We start from the raw sequence: 18,197 nt of genomic DNA, 5'->3' as shown, positions 1-18,197 counted from the left end.
GACCACCATTAAAAAGGGAAAATCATTGCTTCTGATATGCCAGTATATTGTAATATGAACCAATCTGATTTTTTAGGTCTCGCCTGTCGATGCGCATGCGCATCGAGCTTGCGAGCCTATTGCAGCTTAAACAACTTTTAACTAAGAAGCAAGGAATCGTGGCGATTCCTTGCAGTGCCCGTGACTTTTAAGCTCAATGCGCATGTGCATTGAGCTTAAAAGCGCGTGCACAGCCACAATCTCCCTCAGCCGCATTCCTCCGACACCTTTTGAAGTGAAGCTTAGCTTCACTTCAAAGGCCCCGGCTTCTTGACACCCACATGCCGCTCTCCCCGCTCCGCCCCCTCCCCTGCCCGCCGTGTGCATTTCTCCTCCACCCCCTCCCCACAGCAATGCCCTCCGTCTTGTTTGGCTTTGAAATTCTGGACACCCTACTTCAAAGCCCCAGGCACCCCATCTGCTGCCTTCCGCCTGGCATGTGTTTGGTGGATCCCAAAGGCGACGCTACACCGGGAGGGGAACTGAGGACACATCGCCGACCAGCCAGCATGCATTCTGAAATCTGAACCCCATTTTGAGCTCCTTAATAAGTTCAGGGTTGTCATTACCGCCTGCAGTACATGTATCGTCCCAACAATAGCACGCGTTGGGCCAGATCTGGTTTCCGCTTTTTTTTTTACTGGAGCCTTGAGTAACGTTGCAGACCATTAGTGTATCGGCCTAGATTTGCAAGATTAATTGTCCAGATGTTTCCTAATGTCTTGTCCTTTCTTTCCCACATAATAAAAATCTCTCAGCACGTTTCACCCCCAGCACCCCGTCCCTTGCTCAGTAAAACCACAGTATATCGTTTGTATGCTGCACGTCGCTCCATCTCTCAAGATGTGGCGTGCTGCAGCCTTGCTTCTGCAAGATTAAAAGAACTCGCACAGGCAATATGACTCGCTATTTCTTTTACGAAATGAACTAAACAAAATACATCTCAGCCGCTAAATTGAAAACACGGACTTCATGCAAGTATTTATTTATTTGATAGTTTGTTATAGCGAAAACTTGACGGGTATCAGAGCGCTTTATACATTTGCAGAGAGCAGCGCAGTGATAACAATTAAGTCATGCAGTCACTCACCCTCAACCCCTCACTCACCCTCAACCCCTCACCCTCACTCACCCTCAACCCCTCACCCTCACTCACCCTCACTCACCCTCACTCACCCTCAACCCCTCACCCTCACCCTCACCCTCACTCACCCTCAACCCCTCACCCTCACTCACCCTCAACCCCTCACCCTCACTCACCCTCACTCACCCTCACTCACCCTCAACCCCTCACCCTCACTCACCCTCACCCTCACTCACCCTCACTCACTCACCCTCACTCACCCTCACCCTCACTCACCCTCAACCCCTCACCCTCACCCACCCTCACCCTCACTCACCCTCACCCTCACTCACCCTCAACCCCTCACCCTCAACCCCTCACTCACCCTCACTCTCACTCATCCTCACTCACCCTCACTCTCACTCATCCTCACTCACCCTCAACCCCTCACCCTCACCCTCACTCACCCACCCTCAACCCCTCACCCTAACTCACCCTCACCCTCACTCACCCTCAACCCCTCACCCTCATTTACCCTCAACCTCACTCACCCTCAACCCCTCACCCTCACTCACCCTCAACCCCTCACCCTCACCCTCACTCACCCTCACCCTCACTCACCCTCACCCTCACTCACCCTCACTCACCCTCACCCTCACTCACACTCACCCTCACTCACCCTCACTCACCCTCACTCACCCTCACCCACCCTCACCCTCACTCACCCTCAACCCCTCACCCTCACTCACCCTCAACCCCTCACCCTCACTCACCCTCACTCACCCTCAACCCCTCACCCTCACTCACCCTCAACCCCTCACCCTCACTCACCCTCAACCCCTCACCCTCACCCTCACTCACCCTCAACCCCTCACCCTCAACCCCTCACCCTCACTCACCCTCAACCCCTCACCCTCACTCACCCTCATCACCCTCACTCACCCTCAACCTCATCCTCACCCTCACTCACCCTCACTCACCCTCACTCACCCTCAACACCTCACCCTCACTCACCCTCACTCACCCTCGCTCACCCTCACTCACCCTCAACACCTCACCCTCACCCTCACTCACCCTCAACACCTCACCCTCAACCCCTCACTCTCACTCACTCTCACTCACCCTCACTCACCCTCAACCCCTCACCCTCACTCACCCTCACCCACCCTCACCCTCACTCACCCTCAATGCCTCACACTCAACACCTCACCCTCACCCACCCTCACACTCACCCTCAACTCCTCACCCTCACTCACCCTCAACACCTTACCCTCACTCACCCTCAACACCTCACCCTCAACACCTCACCCTCACTCACCCTCACAACACATATTGTGTTACAATAGGTGTCACATTTGCGGAAGATAAAACTATTGGCATTGTTAAAAACAAAGCTATTAATTACGCTATTTTCAAAACAAGCACATACATAAAAAATGTGTCCTTTACAATACCAATAGCTCAAACTTTCATAATGCGAGACCTATTGCATTGCTGTGCTTCTCTCCCCTGCTGCACTCTCCTGCTCTCTAGATATGTGGCATAACGACCAGAGCTGCCATATAAGTCACGTAAATACAAAACATGTTGGATTCCAAATGCTATAGGTGTCACATTCGCGAAAGTTATATTATATTATATTGGCATTGTAAATGACAAAGCCATCAATTTAGCAATTTTAACAACCAACAAATAAATAATATATGTCATTTACTAGACCAATAACTACAACTTTTCTAATGCGAGACATATTGCATTCCAACCCCACTCATCCACGCAACCCCACTCATCCACGCAACGCCACTCACACACGCAACGCCACTCACACACGCAACGCCACTCACACACGCAACGCCACTCACACACGCAACGCCACTCACACACGCAACGCCACTCACACACGCAACGCCACTCACACACGCAACGCCACTCACACACGCAACGCCACTCACACACGCAACGCCACTCACACACGCAACGCCACTCACACACGCAACGCCACTCACACACGCAACGCCACTCACACACGCAACGCCACTCACACACGCAACGCCACTCACACACGCAACGCCACTCACACACGCAACGCCACTCACACACGCAACGCCACTCACACACGCCAAGTCACTCATCCACGCAAAGTCACTCATCCACGCAACGCCACTCATCCACGCAACGCCACTCATCCACGCAACGCCACTCATCCACGCAACGCCACTCATCCACGCAACGCCACTCATCCAATTGCAAAACGAAAAAGGTCAAACTCTTCTATTGCGAGACCTATTGCATTTTCAATGCTTGTTTTATCTATCCTCTTATTTTAAATGCATCATCTTACTTGTATTCTTATTCCCGGTGCAATACTCCTGGAATCAGTTGCCATGTTACTGAACCATAAATGACGGCACATTTTCAAAAATGTTCACCCGAACAATAAAAACACTAAAATGTTCGCTCGAACTCGCTCATGGGAAAATATGTCCGTCCTGTGCCCCGTGAATGTCTGTGGTTAAACTTCGATGCTTGTAACGAAGTGCACACGCACCCCACCATAGTACACGACAGGGAACTGTCCCTGGTGGCTAATTCCGTTCTGCAAAGGGGAATGCAACATACACATTCCCCCATAGACATTACAAGACTAAGTTAGGGCATAGGAGTGCCACATAGGACGTTCTATTATTATAATTTGTAGTAGGGGGGGCACAAGTAAGTTGCATGGCCAAAATAGGAACAGTGAAAAGCACCGACATATAAGACATTAGCTATCCTTTTACAGAATGACATTCTGGAAGCTTTTTTGTGCGTAGGCAGTGAGTAGCATCAGACAAAACATTACCTTCAAAAACGTTCTTCTAATCATATGTATCTGTTATGCGTTTCTTCAAGATTAGACTTGCCTCTTATGTTGTGATTCTTTTTCTCTTTTCTCTGTATAGCTTCACGGTTACTCAAGTTCCCAAGCGAACTCACTCATGCCCTTACTAAGGAGGTGAATCAAACAAAAACACATGCAAGAAATATGATTCCAAGTGTTTCATCTACTATACCGGTATTATTTTTTTGGAGAAGATCAAGGTAGAAGCGGTGTCTGTTAAGGATATTTTTATGGCCCGCTCACACGAAATGGCAATTGTAAATATTATGGACGGAAGTGTTCGATTTGGTCCCAAGGGGCGGTCTGGCATGGCCATTACAGCTAAACACCCTCCTTATGGTTTCATTATATTCTTTTATCGTACTTCGGCGCAGTTGTTGACAGGAGATAACCATTTCCGCAGTTCTAAGTAAATGACATTGCATTCTCAGGTGCCACGGTTTTTCCTCAACAGGAAACGTGTTTTCACAGTCTGAGTAAACTCATAAAGTATGTCTCACAAGCGCGAGACTCAGGATTGTCTTTTCTCTCGTGTGTTTCGCCTGGGTAAGGAAGACAATTATTAATTTGTTGACCAGGGGTACCTTTCAAAGCACTGCTCACATTACCTGCTTCACTTTGCAGGATTAGGACAAAGTGACCAATTAAATACATCACTGGTTGCGAAGTTGAGGTTGAGCAGGCGATCTGAGCAAGGGCGCATGGCGTATTATTTTCAGCATTGTTTATTATTCATAAGCTAATTTGTATTTATTCACTAAAAGGGCGGTTTAATGAAAGAGCACAGCAATGTCGAAAAACACAGAATAAAACCAAAGAAAGCAAGCAAGTTATTTCAGAGACCTGCATCTTTCAAGATTAGCAGGAACAGCTGGAGGGTCTCTGCTTTTAAGGACAGAGCCCGCTGGCTGCGTATGGGGAGTGACAGGAAGTAAAGGTTTCTGGGGTAGGTTAGGCAGGGATGGGAACAGGTAGTTTTGGAGGAAGAGTGTACTGTTAACGGCGAAGGCTCTACAAGCTATTTATGGCTGTAAGGAGTGATTTAAAGATGGTGACGGATGGGTCACGCAGATGTTTGACGGGCACACGCTGGCACAGGCCACTGCACACGATGTTGGAAGACTTGCCGAAGTTTTCTTACCGCCGTCCGCCGACATCCTGATCCTCCTTGCAGCGTGTACGTCGACAGTGTGTGCGCCACCCCCCCGCGCGGCATCCAATGATGGCTGCTGCGTGCTGGTGGACCAGCCAATCCTGGCGCTGGGGGGCACATTTGCTGCTCGCCCTGTCGCCCTTCGAAAACCCGGGCTGTGGCACTGGCAGCAGGCGAACAAGTACCCCCCTGGGTCCCGCTGGGGAACTTAGTGCGCATGCTTGAGATAGTTTCCAACAATCCCAAACATGCGCACAGCGCACTACGGTCTGCCTGAGCGCACTACGGTCTGCCTGAGTGTCACTCAAGCTGCAGGCCCCCCCTCCCCCCCTGCACAATTCCCGGCGGTGGGCTGAGGGCGGAGGCTGATTGTTGCAATGTATTTAAAAAATTTATAGATAGGATTGCGGCCGCGATGCGGGTCCATTGTGGCTGGCGGGGCTACGCCCCAATGGACGCACCGCTGCTGCCCTACACCCTAGGGCTAAAGGGCTTGTTGACTAGGCAGCCTCAGCCTCGCTGACGTCGTCCTCTCTGATACTTGCACCCACTAGGGAGTCTCACTGGTTGGAGACATGTGGTAGACAAATGTTTGCATCTGCGAGTTCGGACCTTCGGTCCTTAAACACGTCCTGCGTGTTTGCACGGACTACGTTTGCCCTCTGGGACTCGGTTGAGCTCCTCCTTCCCTCTCTTCCGGAAGGCCCTCGGGCTGACCTGACTTCTATTCTTCACGATGGTCGTGAGCTGGCAAAATTTTCTATAGCCAAATCAATTGCTCTGCGTCGCCATGCTTGGCTGCTTGATGGTAGTTTTCCTGAGAATGTTCAGGAGCGTCTCTGAGATTTGCCCTTTGATGGGGCCCATCTTTTTGACAGTCATGTGGACTCAGATGTCCAGTGACTAATGTCCGGTTTCCCGTGATTGGCATTGTTTTAAGTCCATTGTTGTGGACTTCTTGACTTGTTTGCATTGGTTGCAGTATTGTCACTGCCTTTCTCTGGTGTCAGTCTCTGGGTTCAAGCTATTTCCCAGACGGACAGTACAGTCAGCCAGGCAGCTGTTACTGCCCTTATTTTCATCTCATCTGTCTAAGAGCTAGTCTCAAGAAGTGTTCTCTTGCTTTTTATAGGGATGTGACACACCCTATGTGGGGGTATCGGTTGGTTATTGTATAGCCATTCTACCTTGTCACAGTAGGTTTTCTGCCTGGGTGGTGAATGTACAATGACCCAGATACTGTTCTTCGTGTATGGCGCAGGTCCTTACTGAGGATCCTGCGAGGTCCTCTTGTGATAGTTATTTTCATTCCCTCTTGGGAACTTTCCTATAGTTCATGCTGTAGGCTTATCGCAATATGGTTTATGCTACTTTCCGTCCTCCCCTACTGTTTCGGGACTTCTCTTCTGGTAAGACCTACAAGGGTGGCATAGCTCTTTGGAGCTTTCATGTTTGTATTTTATGGTTGGTCCATAGTTCTTTCCTGCCTCTGAGGATGCAGACTTCTCCAGAGTATTGTTGGGTTTACGCTACGACTGGCTCGTCCTGGTGTTCAGGCCTTCATTTTCTTGCCTTTGGTTGCTTTTCAAGTGTTTAACTGTGCTTCCACCTTTTCTGCCTATGTTGGCTGTCTTAGCCGTAAGCCAGGGTGTCTGGTAAGCATGTTTCTCACTTCTGGAACAGTTTCTGTTCCGCTTTCAGTTCTGGCACACTCTGTGGGTAAACACTTGGTACGTTCATAGGCACTGGGTGGCCTGCTGGTCCAACTTGCACCTCAGCGTTGTCTACGTTCTAATCTTTGTGGTATTGTCTGCTCTTCAGTCTCTGGTGTTAAGTAGTGGTTATGTCCTAGGTCTTCCCTCTGCTCATTGCCAGGGGCTCAGGTCCCTCTACTCATGGCCTCAGCCGATGTTATCCTTAGAAGGCTCTCTGTTCTGAGATACTCAATGTCATTTACACAGTGTCTGTATATGGTTATATATACATATTTCTGAATATATATCTGTGTGATTTACTGTGTTTTGACATATGTGATGTCCTGCTATGGTTCACATCGGTGCTGCAGGTACCTATTGTGTGGGCTGCTGTATTTGTCTTGTGCATGCTCTTCAGGTTTCCCTTGTCTTTCTCTTTATAATAAAAAAAGACGAAAACAAACATATGTATGTGCGTGTATGTATATGTGTGCATGTGCATGTATAGATATGTATACATATAATATGTATACTGACTGCAGGAGAGCACTCCTACTATATTTTCCTATGTTACAGTATCTTGGGCTTCTTAGCCCCAGATTCTCTTTCTTTTCCTCTCTTTCTCTCTATTTTGAGAGCGAGCCTTATGTCTGTGTTCAGCTTCTGTGGGTATCCTTTGACTGATGTACTTTGGTGTATGGTTCGTCTGTATGACTACCTGATCATACGTTCTGTGGCTTTCTGCCGACGCATATGTGCTGTCGATGCTACATTTCATGGGCTTTTGCATGCATGTGGTGTGGCTTCCACGGTCCACACAGTCTGCATATGTGTATCCCTTTTATCCACATACATGTATTTCCTTGTAGTCATGGTTTAGTAAAACCCTACATGGGTGACCCCTGTCTCTCTACATGTAATTGTTGGCATCCTCTGTTGTGCATGCTCATTTTGTACGCTCTGACTCAGTCATGCTGTTTTGTCCTTTCGCTGGGACTTTTATTGTTTGCAGATCCATGGGATCCTGCACACAGTTCTGCTTCTCATACTTGGAACAGAAGCCTATGGATTTTCTTTCATTGTGCACTGGCCGTTCTGGTTTCTGTGCTTTCCCTTTGTCACTTCCTGGAAGGCCAAAGTCTTGTACTGTCCTGTGACGGACTGTGGTGACATTGCATTTATTTGTTCATGCTCCTTTTCCAGATCATAATGTGTCTAGTCTCAGCCACGTTTGCACTTGCGGTTTCCACCTGTTTTAGTCAATCTTTATTGACTGATTAGTTCTCTTTGTAACTTAGTGGGATTCAGTCACTGACCCTCCTCCAATGGGGTATAGCTTTGGTATCTATTCAAAAGTTTAGGAATCTGCGGCTAGATTTCTCTATCAGATGAACAAGTTACTTGCCTCTGGTAGCGATGTATCTGGTAGAGAAATAGTCTAGCCGCAGATTCTTTAACGCCCCACCCATCTTCCCCGCTCCGCGAGTACCTTCTGAGTGTAGGTTCTTCTCATTGGTCTTTCTACCTGTGTTTTCTGTCTTCATGCATGTGTCTCTTTGCATCCTTCCCAGCCCAGGATGTCTCATTCTGTTTTACCTGTTGCTTCTCCACCCATTCTCGCAACATTGTGGTGGGCTGCTATATCCATTCACTCTCTTGCACCCTGGTTAATATCCAGTGTGGAGATTGGTCATGTCCTTCTTCCCTCCCTCCCCCCTGGGACCTTTTCTCCATTAGGTTAGGGTCTATTGGACTATGTTACAGTCAATTGGTCATATTTAGTGCTATGGTTGCACATTCTCTGTTGCTACAGAAATGTTGTCAATTGCCATAACTTCATGTTAGTCTTGTCCATTAAAATGACCTTCAAGTGGTGAGAGACTGCTTGTCGTTTACCAGAACATTCATTTCCATTGCTGTTTTGCCTCAAAGGAGGGCATGGGTCTTCGCTTCTGCGAGACTCTTTCTAGGGACGAGTACTCTGCTCTCTCCCTTCAGTTCCTTGCAGTATGACGTTTTTTTCTCTACAATGCATTGTGATATTTATCATCATTTTATTATTTATGGTTGTTCCCACACACACAGTTTTAGTAGTGGCTCTGCGTTGTGGTGCGGAAAAGTTTCACAGTAGAAAACTGACGTCTGCGCGCCAGAAGGGACTTGTATGGCTCCACTAACGTCATATCCGTGGGCGACATCAGAGCAGAGGCATGCGATGCCGTCCCCCCGATGCGCAGAGGATCTCCGGATCCAGTCTAGAGCCTGGAGGATATTCTTAGTTAAGGAATCTGCGGCTAGACTGTGTTTCTACCAGATACATCATTACCGAAGGTAAGTAACTTGTTCTTCAAGCCAACCACAAGATAGCAGAAATATATAAAAAATTTAGATTTTTTTACAAAAAAGTTACAGAATAACCATTCAAGGTAAGTCATTTTTTTTTTTTTTTTAGAATGTTTAAAAATGTTTTCGTGCAGGATAACGTAGTTACAATAAGTGAGTTATCACATTGCATGGTTGATGCAATCTGCATGGGAATGTTAACTTAGTTATGCGTCTTCCCATTCTCTTTTTTTCTCCCCATTCTCTTTTTTCTAGCGCCAGTTCTCGATTATGCCACTCACGTTATTTTTCATGCCACCCAGCCTCCTCCCTTATCACCACTGTATTTCCCTTCTGTACCCACAAGTCATACCAAGCCTCCGAAACTAAATATTCATTTGTTACTTAGTCACTCAAAGTTGAATTTCCCTGTCCACCCTCTAGAGTCACACCTTGACCACACTATTAATGCAATGCTTTCATCAACCACTTTGCTTTTGCCTTCCAGTGCTTAATAAATACAAACGACGAAGGTTCCTGAAAACAAAGAATCTTCTGACTGGCGAGACAGAGGCCGATCCAGAGATGATTAAGGTAAAATGTACCTGCTGCTTGTAACAGTAAGGGCTGGAGGGCTGAAGGACTGATGGTGGGGTAGCGTTAAGTAAATTGCTGCTAGAAATGTCTATTAACGTGAAGAGTGAAGCTCTGAGGGTTCATATAATGTAGCTAATAATTGCCTCATCTGCTACAGTGGTAGGGCCAGACTCACTCAGTCCTATATGTTGTAGGCATATCTAGAGGTGTAGCGTGGTTTAGTTACTTATGTAACTCTTTTCTTACAGCGAGCTGAGGATTATGGACCCATTGAAATAATTTCCCATTGGCATCCCAATCTTACCATCAACATCGTGGACGACCACACCCCATGGGTGAAGGGGAGTGTGCCACCTCCACTCGATCAGTGTGAGTCACATCATCCATAGAAAGCTATTTTTCTTTTCACTCTTGCTGATATGATGTTATTAGTGTTATAGCATGAGAGACAATCGATTCTCATTAGTGATCATGGTTATCATTCTCAGCATGAGATTACATAAGCAGATATATTATCTCCGTTTACCTAACTTGTTCAGGGACCGGAGTCCATTGTGAGTTTGCTGCTAGACCAAACTTTCAGTTGACTTGATGACTGACCAACAGAGGAGATCATGCACAAGTATTTTAAAGTAACTCCATTTGTCTGGATCTAGTCTACATTAACCTTTCCCCTTTTAATGATTAATTGGAAGTTGTTAGTGTTGCCTCAACCACCTTTTAAAGTTTTGTTATTATCCTTAGTTAGGCTCTCTTTGGTCCCCTTATGTTTCCTATGGTTGCCTTGCCTTCCTCTAGGTTTAGTGTTACTCTTTTGCATTGTTGTTAGAAAGGCGACCCCGGGAGAGGCAGAAGATGTCTGACTGACCACCCCTAGGTCCACCTCTCCGTCAAGAAGTAGCCGAGCGTTACTGAGAGGCCTCCTGGGTGAGGGCCCTCTCCTAGGATCGCACAGCAGAGTAACCACACACCACAAATGGACACCACACCAGAGGTCGAGTTCGTAAGCTTTATCAGGAAGTAAAGGCCGCTGGTTCCCAGCGATATGTACAAGTAGACCGAGGGGTCTGTAAAGTCTCGGAAAAGGGGGGTCACGGAAGCGGGACAGTCTCGGTTGGGGTGTATGAAGGGATACCCTGCGCACAGCTCTCAATCCTCGAGCCGGGGGTTCCGAGAGGTTGAGCCGCGGCAGCACCAGCAGGCTCTCAAGATGGTTCGACAAAGGTGGGCCGCGGCAGCGCCAGCAGGCTCTCAAGATGGTTCGGCAAAGGTGGGCCGCGGCAGCGCCAGCAGGCTCTCAAGATGGTTCGGCAAAGGTGGGCCGCGGCAGCGCCAGCAGGCTCTCAAGATGGTTCGGCAAAGGTGGGCCGCGGCAGCGCCAGCAGGCTCTCAAGATGGTTCGGCAAAGGTGGGCCGCGGCAGCGCCAGCAGGCTCTCAAGATGGTTCGGCAAAGGTGGGCCGCGGCAGCGCCAGCAGGCTCTCAAGCTCTTGTAAGGTTCCAGGAAAATGAGTTCTTCTGGGGTCGGCCGTGACAGCGTCAGCAGGGCTTTCCAGTCCAGGATACAACTGACGTCCTAATCCAGGGCTGGCCCAGATATAGGACTGGAGTCCTTTGATGTCCGGACCCTCGCGCCTGGGGGTCAGAGGGGCCGGGATGATGGTGTCCAGACACCCAGCAGGGGGGTGGAGCCAGCGCCCAGGGAGGCCGGAGGGCGATCGAAACCAGGCGTCCGGGGACGGCTGGAGGGCCATCGAAACACCCTTTTCTCCGGGATCTGTCGAGTGGCCACTCGACCACCTGGGTGGATCTTGGTGCCTCGATGTCTGGGCTGTGCTGAGGCCTGGGCCGGGGCCGAGGCCACGTGGTCGTGACGTGGTGGGCCCAAGATGGAGTCGGGCGCAGCCTCGTGCTGAGTAGTGGGGGTCCGGGATGGTGGCCGGACCAGCAATGTTGGGGCGTGCAGTGTCGGGCAAAAGGGCTGCCCGATGCTGGGTGGAGGGCTGATGTCGTCCTGGACCCACCATGCGGGAGGGGTAGGACCACGCCATGAGGCCGGGTCCAACACGCGTCCCCCCCAGCTGAAAGCAGGGGAGAGTCACCCATCTTCTTGGGGATTCTCCTCGCCGAGGCGGAAGAATCTGGAGAGGCCGTCAGTATTGGCGTGGTCGTTGCCGGGGCGATGCTCCACAGTGAAGTCCATTCCTTGCAGGGAGATGGACCATCGCAACAGTTTCGGGTTCTCGCCCCGCATCTGCATCAACCACCGCAGGGGCCGGTGGTCGGTCTGGACCCGGAAGTGGGTGCCGAAGAGGTAGGGCCGGAGCTTCTTTAGGGCCCACACGACGGCGAAGGCTTCCCTCTCGATGGTGCTCCAGCGCTGTTCTCTGGCTAGCAGCCGCCGGCTGATGAAGGCAACGGGAAGGTCGATTCCCTCAGAGTTCACTTGGGAGAGGACCGCCCCAATGCCGTGCTCCGAGGCGTCGGTTTGGACCACAAACTCTCGGCTGTAGTCGGGGGCCTGGAGCACAGGGGGCGGTGCACATGGCAGTCTTTAGAGTCTCGAAGGCTGCTTGGCACTCTGGGGTCCAGCACACCTTCTGGGGTAGCTTCTTGGAGGTCAGTTCTGTGAGGGGCCCCACAATGCTTCCATAGTCTTTGATGAAGCGCCGATAGTATCCTGTGAGCCCCAGGAAGGCTCGGACGGCTGTTTGGGTGATTGGGGGCTCCCAGGCCCGGATGGTGTCAATCTTTGGCTGGAGGGGAGCCACCCGGCCGCTTCCCACCTGGTGTCCCAGATACGTCACGGACCCTTGGCCGATCTGGCACTTGCTGGCCTTTATGGTTAGTCCGGCCCGTCGGAGGGCCGTCAGGACCTCTCGGAGGTGGGTCAGGTGCTCACCCCAGTGGCGGCTGTACACCGCAATGTCGTCTAGATAGGCGGCACTGAATTCTTCTAGTCCGGCCAGCACTCTATTCACGAGTCTCTGGAAGGTGGCCGGGGCGTTTTTCATGCCGAAGGGCATCACCTTGAAATGGTAGTGGCCATCAGGGGTCGAGAAGGCTGATCGTTCTTGCGCTCCAGGGGTGAGGCCGATCTGCCAATACCCGGCCGTGAGATCGAAGGTGCTGAGATACTTCGCAGCCCCCAGGCGATCGATCAGTTCATCCGCCCGGGGGATGGGATGGGCGTCGGTCCTGGTGACGGCATTCAGCCCCCGGTAGTCAACACAGAACCGGAGCTCCGGGGGCGTGCCGGGGGCCGCGGCTTTAGGGACCAGGACAACTGGGCTGGCCCACGGACTGTCGGAGGGTTCGACTACCCCCAGCGCTAGCATCTTGGCCACCTCGGACTGGATGCAGGCCCGAACTCGATCGGGCACTCGGAAAGCTTGGTGTCTTACAGGCGGGCTGTCTCCGGTGTCTACATCGTGGACACACCACCGGGTGACTCCAGGGGTGAGGGAAAACAGATCTGCAAACTGCCCCAGCAGCTGCCGGCAGTCATGGTGCTGCTCCGCTTTTCGGAACAACAGTTGATGAAACGCTCAGTCAAAAGAAAAAAGATAACGAAACAGCAAGATCCATGGGAGCATTGCAGTTCAGAGGGAACAAGAGGGGCACCCCGTCACGGAGGCCCGGCGGGAGAGGCGTAAACCAGCCAGGTACATCACACCAGGCTTTCCAGCAAACGCACCAGGCAGACTCGCAGGCTCAGCATGGTCAGCAGAAGCAGTCCTGGCAGTACCAACAAAGAGGCCAGTCCTTTCGAGGGAGAAATGGACGGGGACAAAATAGAAGAGGGGGGCAGCAGCCCGCCTCTAAGTGACTTCAAAAAACTACGTGTGCCCGCCCACAGAAAAGATCCCAAGGGGCAGCACGTACAGAGGGGTCAGGACAAAATAGACACCTACGACCACATAACACCAGTGGGAGGAAGATTAAGATTTTACCTCCAGAAATGGAGAGAAATCACGTCAGACAAATGGATCCTCAACATCATGGTCCCTGGACTCCTGTAATGACTCTGCCCAGTCATCTGAAAAGTGTGTCCTCCTGCACCCAAGCTGGTGATCAGAGAGCGGGAAGTGAAGCTCTGTGTAGCAGAGCATAAAAAGAGGTTGCTTTTAAAACGACTGTCCTGCTTCAAATCAGGGTGGCTGTCTCGCATAAAGCTTCTTGCGAAGTCTTACGGCAAGCTGAATTTGAAAATGTGACATAAAGCCAGCTGGGTCATGTCCCCATTACGCCACTTAAAATTGTGAGAAGTAGCAAGGGCATCCCTCAATAAGCCCTTTGCCTCCAGAATCATCTAAATCTGATCCAGTCCTGCAACTGGTTCCAACATGTCCGGAATTTCCCAAGCCTTTGTCAACCTTGCAGCAAATAGCAGCCTTTAAGGGAGTCCATGCACCAAATTTTTCAGAAGCTGCTAGCTCCTTCTGGTTCCACAGAGCTGCAGGTACCTCCAGTTTTACTCCATCCAGCAAGTCTCTGGGCACACACCAGCGCCAGTCCAGCCTTCCACCCTGGTTCCTTGGTCCATCCCAGTGCCGTTTTTGATGGCAATGTTATCAACTATTCCTGTACAGCATCTGATTTAAACAATGGTCTCCGACCCCAAACAGGCAAAAGCGAGGTGCTTCGGCCCCGGTGCTGTCGGGTGCTTCGGCGCCGTCGGCGACTTCGGTCCCGACGCCGCAAGGCCCCACTGGATCCGGTTCCGGACCCGGGTCGCCGCTGGTCGACCTTACGACCCCGCCGGCGTCAACCCCTAGGGTGTCGCCCCCGGCGCCGTCCTCGGACCCTCGGTCCGGATCCGGCGTCGGAGCGGCGTCGCTCGTCGCCGCATTCGATGCCGGCCCAAGAGCAATTCAAGGATCTGGGTCCATCCTTTATTCCTGAATTTCTTGACATGGACGACGAGGGAGACTGGGGGGGTGTCTGAGGACCCCCTGGCATGTGAGTGCCAGTCATATGAGGACTGGACACAGGAACTACTAGGGGAAGCCAGTGGCCTGGATACCTCCCCAGACACTGGTTTTGTCTCCCCTCCTACCGTGGCTACGGAGGAAGGGGCAGCTTATAGTGTGGTGCTGATGAGGGCAGCCAAGGCATTGGCTCTTTAGCTCCCCGTCACAACAATGAGGTCCAACATCCTCACAGAGGTCCTTAAACCGCAGGTAAGCTCACCAGAGCCTCTACTGCCGTTTAATGAGGCACTCACAGACGTCCTGTTGGGCACTTGGTCCAGGCGCACTACAGGCCCTCCTGTAGATAGGAACGTCGCTAGGCGCCACTGCCCAGCTCCTGGCGACCCTAGTTTCTTGTCCACCCACCCCACCGGAGAGTCTGGTTATCCAGGCCTCTACCTCCCAATCTGCATTCCCGACGACACCATCAGATCGGGAATCCAAGAGGTATGAACAGTTCGGAAAGATGTTCTCCTCCCTTAGTTTGGGGTTGCGGTCAGTCAACACTGCGTGCCTCTTGGGCCGTTACACCCACTCTCTGTGGGATACGGTTGCGGACGTGCTGCCTGACTGCCCAGGTGAAACTTGCTCAAGCCCTTGCGGAGGGAAGAGACGCAGCGCGGTACTCTATTAGATGTGGACTGGATACCACGGACTCGCTAGGAAGAGCGATTTCCACGTCTGTGGCGGTTCGCCGCCACGCCTGGCTGAGGTCCACCAACTTTTCGGCCGATGTCCAAAACACCCTTATGGACATGCCATTCGATGGCAGCCACCTCTTCGGTGGCAAGGCAGATCATGCGCTGGAATGCTTTTTTTTTGTTTTGAAATTTTGTTTATTTGCATAGTAGTTAGAGCAACAGCGTGGTACAGTTGGTATACAAGCAATCGCATATCAATACGCTCTGTGCGGTACAATAGTATCAAGTGTAATATAAATTTTCCATTTTGTTGTAGTGCAGTTAACCAAACATAACCCTCAAGAAACCCTTTACCCGCCACCCCTTGTAAGCCCACCCTAGGCACTCCTACTTCGTAATTGCATATATCCATTGGTAATTGGCTACGCCCAAAAATGTCTCTTTCCTAATACATAATTCTATACAATCAGCCAGAGACATAAACAAAAAATGTGTGGGTTTCCCCAGTGCTGTGTTTCGGGGTGCACCAAGCACGTCCGTGGCAAGTTGTGGTGTATGGAGGACGGCTCATAACTCAAGCTGTGGATAACGAGACATTAGATTCATCTCCCCCCTCCGCCTCAAAAGCCCCTAGCATGGCAAACCAGTCTAGTGATATCAGCGTCTTCCTAAGGCCCCTACGTTCCTCGTGTCATAGCGCCTCCCCCTCTGCCCTGCCCCATCGTATAACCTCTGTCCTCCACATGTCAGGGTTGGGTGGTTTGGGCGATTTCCACCGCATGGTTATCGCGCGTTTCGCAAGTAGCATGGCCATATCGGTGAAGCGTGTCGACACACTTCTTTTACGCGCCACTGGTCTTAGCCCTATTATTGTATGTTCTAAGGTGTGGGCTAGTAGGGGAGCACCCGCTTTGGTAAGCGAGTCTTGTATAGTGGTCCAATAATAGCCCAGTTTCGGGCAGTCCCACAGCATGTGTATCAGTGAAGCATCATCTGTTCTGCATCAAGGGCAGGTTTCAACAGCGTCAGGGAACATCGCGTGTATACGGCGTGGCGTGAGATACGCTCGGTGTAAGACCATCAATTGGATAAACTTGAACTTCGGGTTTCTAGCCACTTTTTTGGGAAATTGAAGGATACGCCCCCATTCTTTATCCTCGAGTGGCCTTCCTATGTCGCCCTCCCATTTGACCTTGAGAGGCAGTAATGAGATCGCGCCCCCGTTCTGATGCCAGCGGTAAGCCATCTGGTCAGGTGGCTTCCCGTTCCCATGAGGTACTGCATCGTTAGCAATGGGTTTGTGGGTGGCTCTACGCCCTCTCACGCCCATAACTCTGTCACGTAATGACGTAAACCAGCATGTAGGAGGAACGAACCTCCCGGGACGTTATGTGCGGCCCTGAAGTCCTCAAAGGACAACATGCGTCCATCCACGGAGGTCTCCAATGTGCGTTACCCCTGCGTCGTGCCATGGTGTGAGCTTGCGGGCCGTGAGTGTTCCCGATTCCAGCGGGATACCTAACAGTGGGATTGTAGGGGCGTATGAAGTCGTGGGAGTCGTGTACTTTACCGCTTTCCGCCAATATTGCACTGCAAGTCGGAGAAGAGGGGGAGTGTCTCCAGGTAACTCCGATCGGGGCAAAAGCAAGACATGGATTTTCCCCTTGGAGCGATCCTCCTCTGTCATGTCGATCTCATGTAGGTTCCGACCTGCCAGCCAGTATGCCAGCCATTGCAGCTGACAGGCAAAATTATAGGCCCTGAAGTCTGGTGCTCCCATTCCCCCAGCCCCAGAGGCAAGCTGTAATTTAGCAAGTCCTATGCGTCTCCGCCCCGATCCCCAAATGAGCTCCGTTAGTAGTGTATCAAGTGCCCTGAAAGTTGAGGCTGGAATCAGGAATGGTAAGTTAGTGAAATAGTAAATGAGTCGGGGGAGCACCACCATCTTGGATACTGCCACTCTACCCGCCACCGACATAGGCAGCGACAACCAGAATTGTATCTGTGATTTGAGCGCCCTCATTGCTCTGCCCAAGTTGCCGTCTATCATTTCCTGTGCACCTCTGTAGATTTGGATCCCAAGGTAGCGGAAAGTTGTGTCCGCCATTTGGAAAGTGTACGGCGGGAAAAGCAGTGATGCAGATGGACCAGTGGCATTAAAGCAGTAACCATACGACTTGGGTTCGCTTATCGTGAGGCTCGATAACAATCGGTATTCCTCGAATAGTGCGGGTATAGGGTTTAGGTCACCCCTCAGATCACGGAGGTACAGGATAATATCATCAGCATAGGCGGACACCACGTGTGTCGTCCCGCCTCTCTGAATGCCACGGTGTGAAGCCTCCTTCCGGAGTTTACAAAGTAGCGGTTCGAGCGCCAGGATAAATAAGAGTGGGGAGAGTGGGCACCCCTGTCTGGTACCCTTTGCAATGGCCAAGGCTGAGATGCATCTGGACGTTCGCACCCGCGCCGTGGGGTGGGTGTATAGCAGCCTGACCCATGCAACATATTCCGGAGGTAGCCCGAATTTTGCAAGTGTGGCAAACATGAAATCCCATCTGAGGGAGTCGAAGGCCTGCTTTAGGTCTAGTGAGATACAGCCCTCAGTGCTTACATCCGCTTGGTCTCGCAGCATCAGTTGTGCTAGTCTACGGAGGTTCATAGCTGTGCTCCTACCAGGTACAAACCCGCACTGGTTGGGGTGGATCAGTTGGGGGATGTGCTGCGCCAGTCTAGTTGCCAGTACCTTGCTCAGTATCTTATAGTCGGTATTAAGGAGAGACAAGGGTCTGTAGTTAGCTAGGTGCATCCCGTCTCTGCCCGGTTTTAATAGGG

The 18,197-nt window shown here is 51.1% G+C and overlaps 1 protein-coding gene across 1 annotated transcript in view; it reads left to right on the top strand.

Moving 5' to 3' along the window:
* The window catches only part of CLPTM1 (CLPTM1 regulator of GABA type A receptor forward trafficking), a 423,589-nt gene that overhangs the window by 185,681 nt on the left and 219,711 nt on the right, over positions 1 to 18,197 (top strand). Inside the window, exons 6-7 of the mRNA XM_078660927.1 lie at positions 9,661 to 9,746; positions 9,998 to 10,118. Of these exons, the coding sequence (XP_078517053.1) occupies positions 9,661 to 9,746; positions 9,998 to 10,118 (207 nt within the window). The remainder of the gene's footprint in view (positions 1 to 9,660; positions 9,747 to 9,997; positions 10,119 to 18,197) is intronic.

Source organism: Lissotriton helveticus, chromosome 9 (assembly GCF_964261635.1).
Source record: "Lissotriton helveticus chromosome 9, aLisHel1.1, whole genome shotgun sequence".
Lineage (NCBI taxonomy): Eukaryota > Metazoa > Chordata > Amphibia > Caudata > Salamandridae > Lissotriton > Lissotriton helveticus.
The sequence above is the reverse complement of the archived record's forward strand: the minus strand, read 5'-3'. Positions and strand labels throughout refer to the sequence as shown.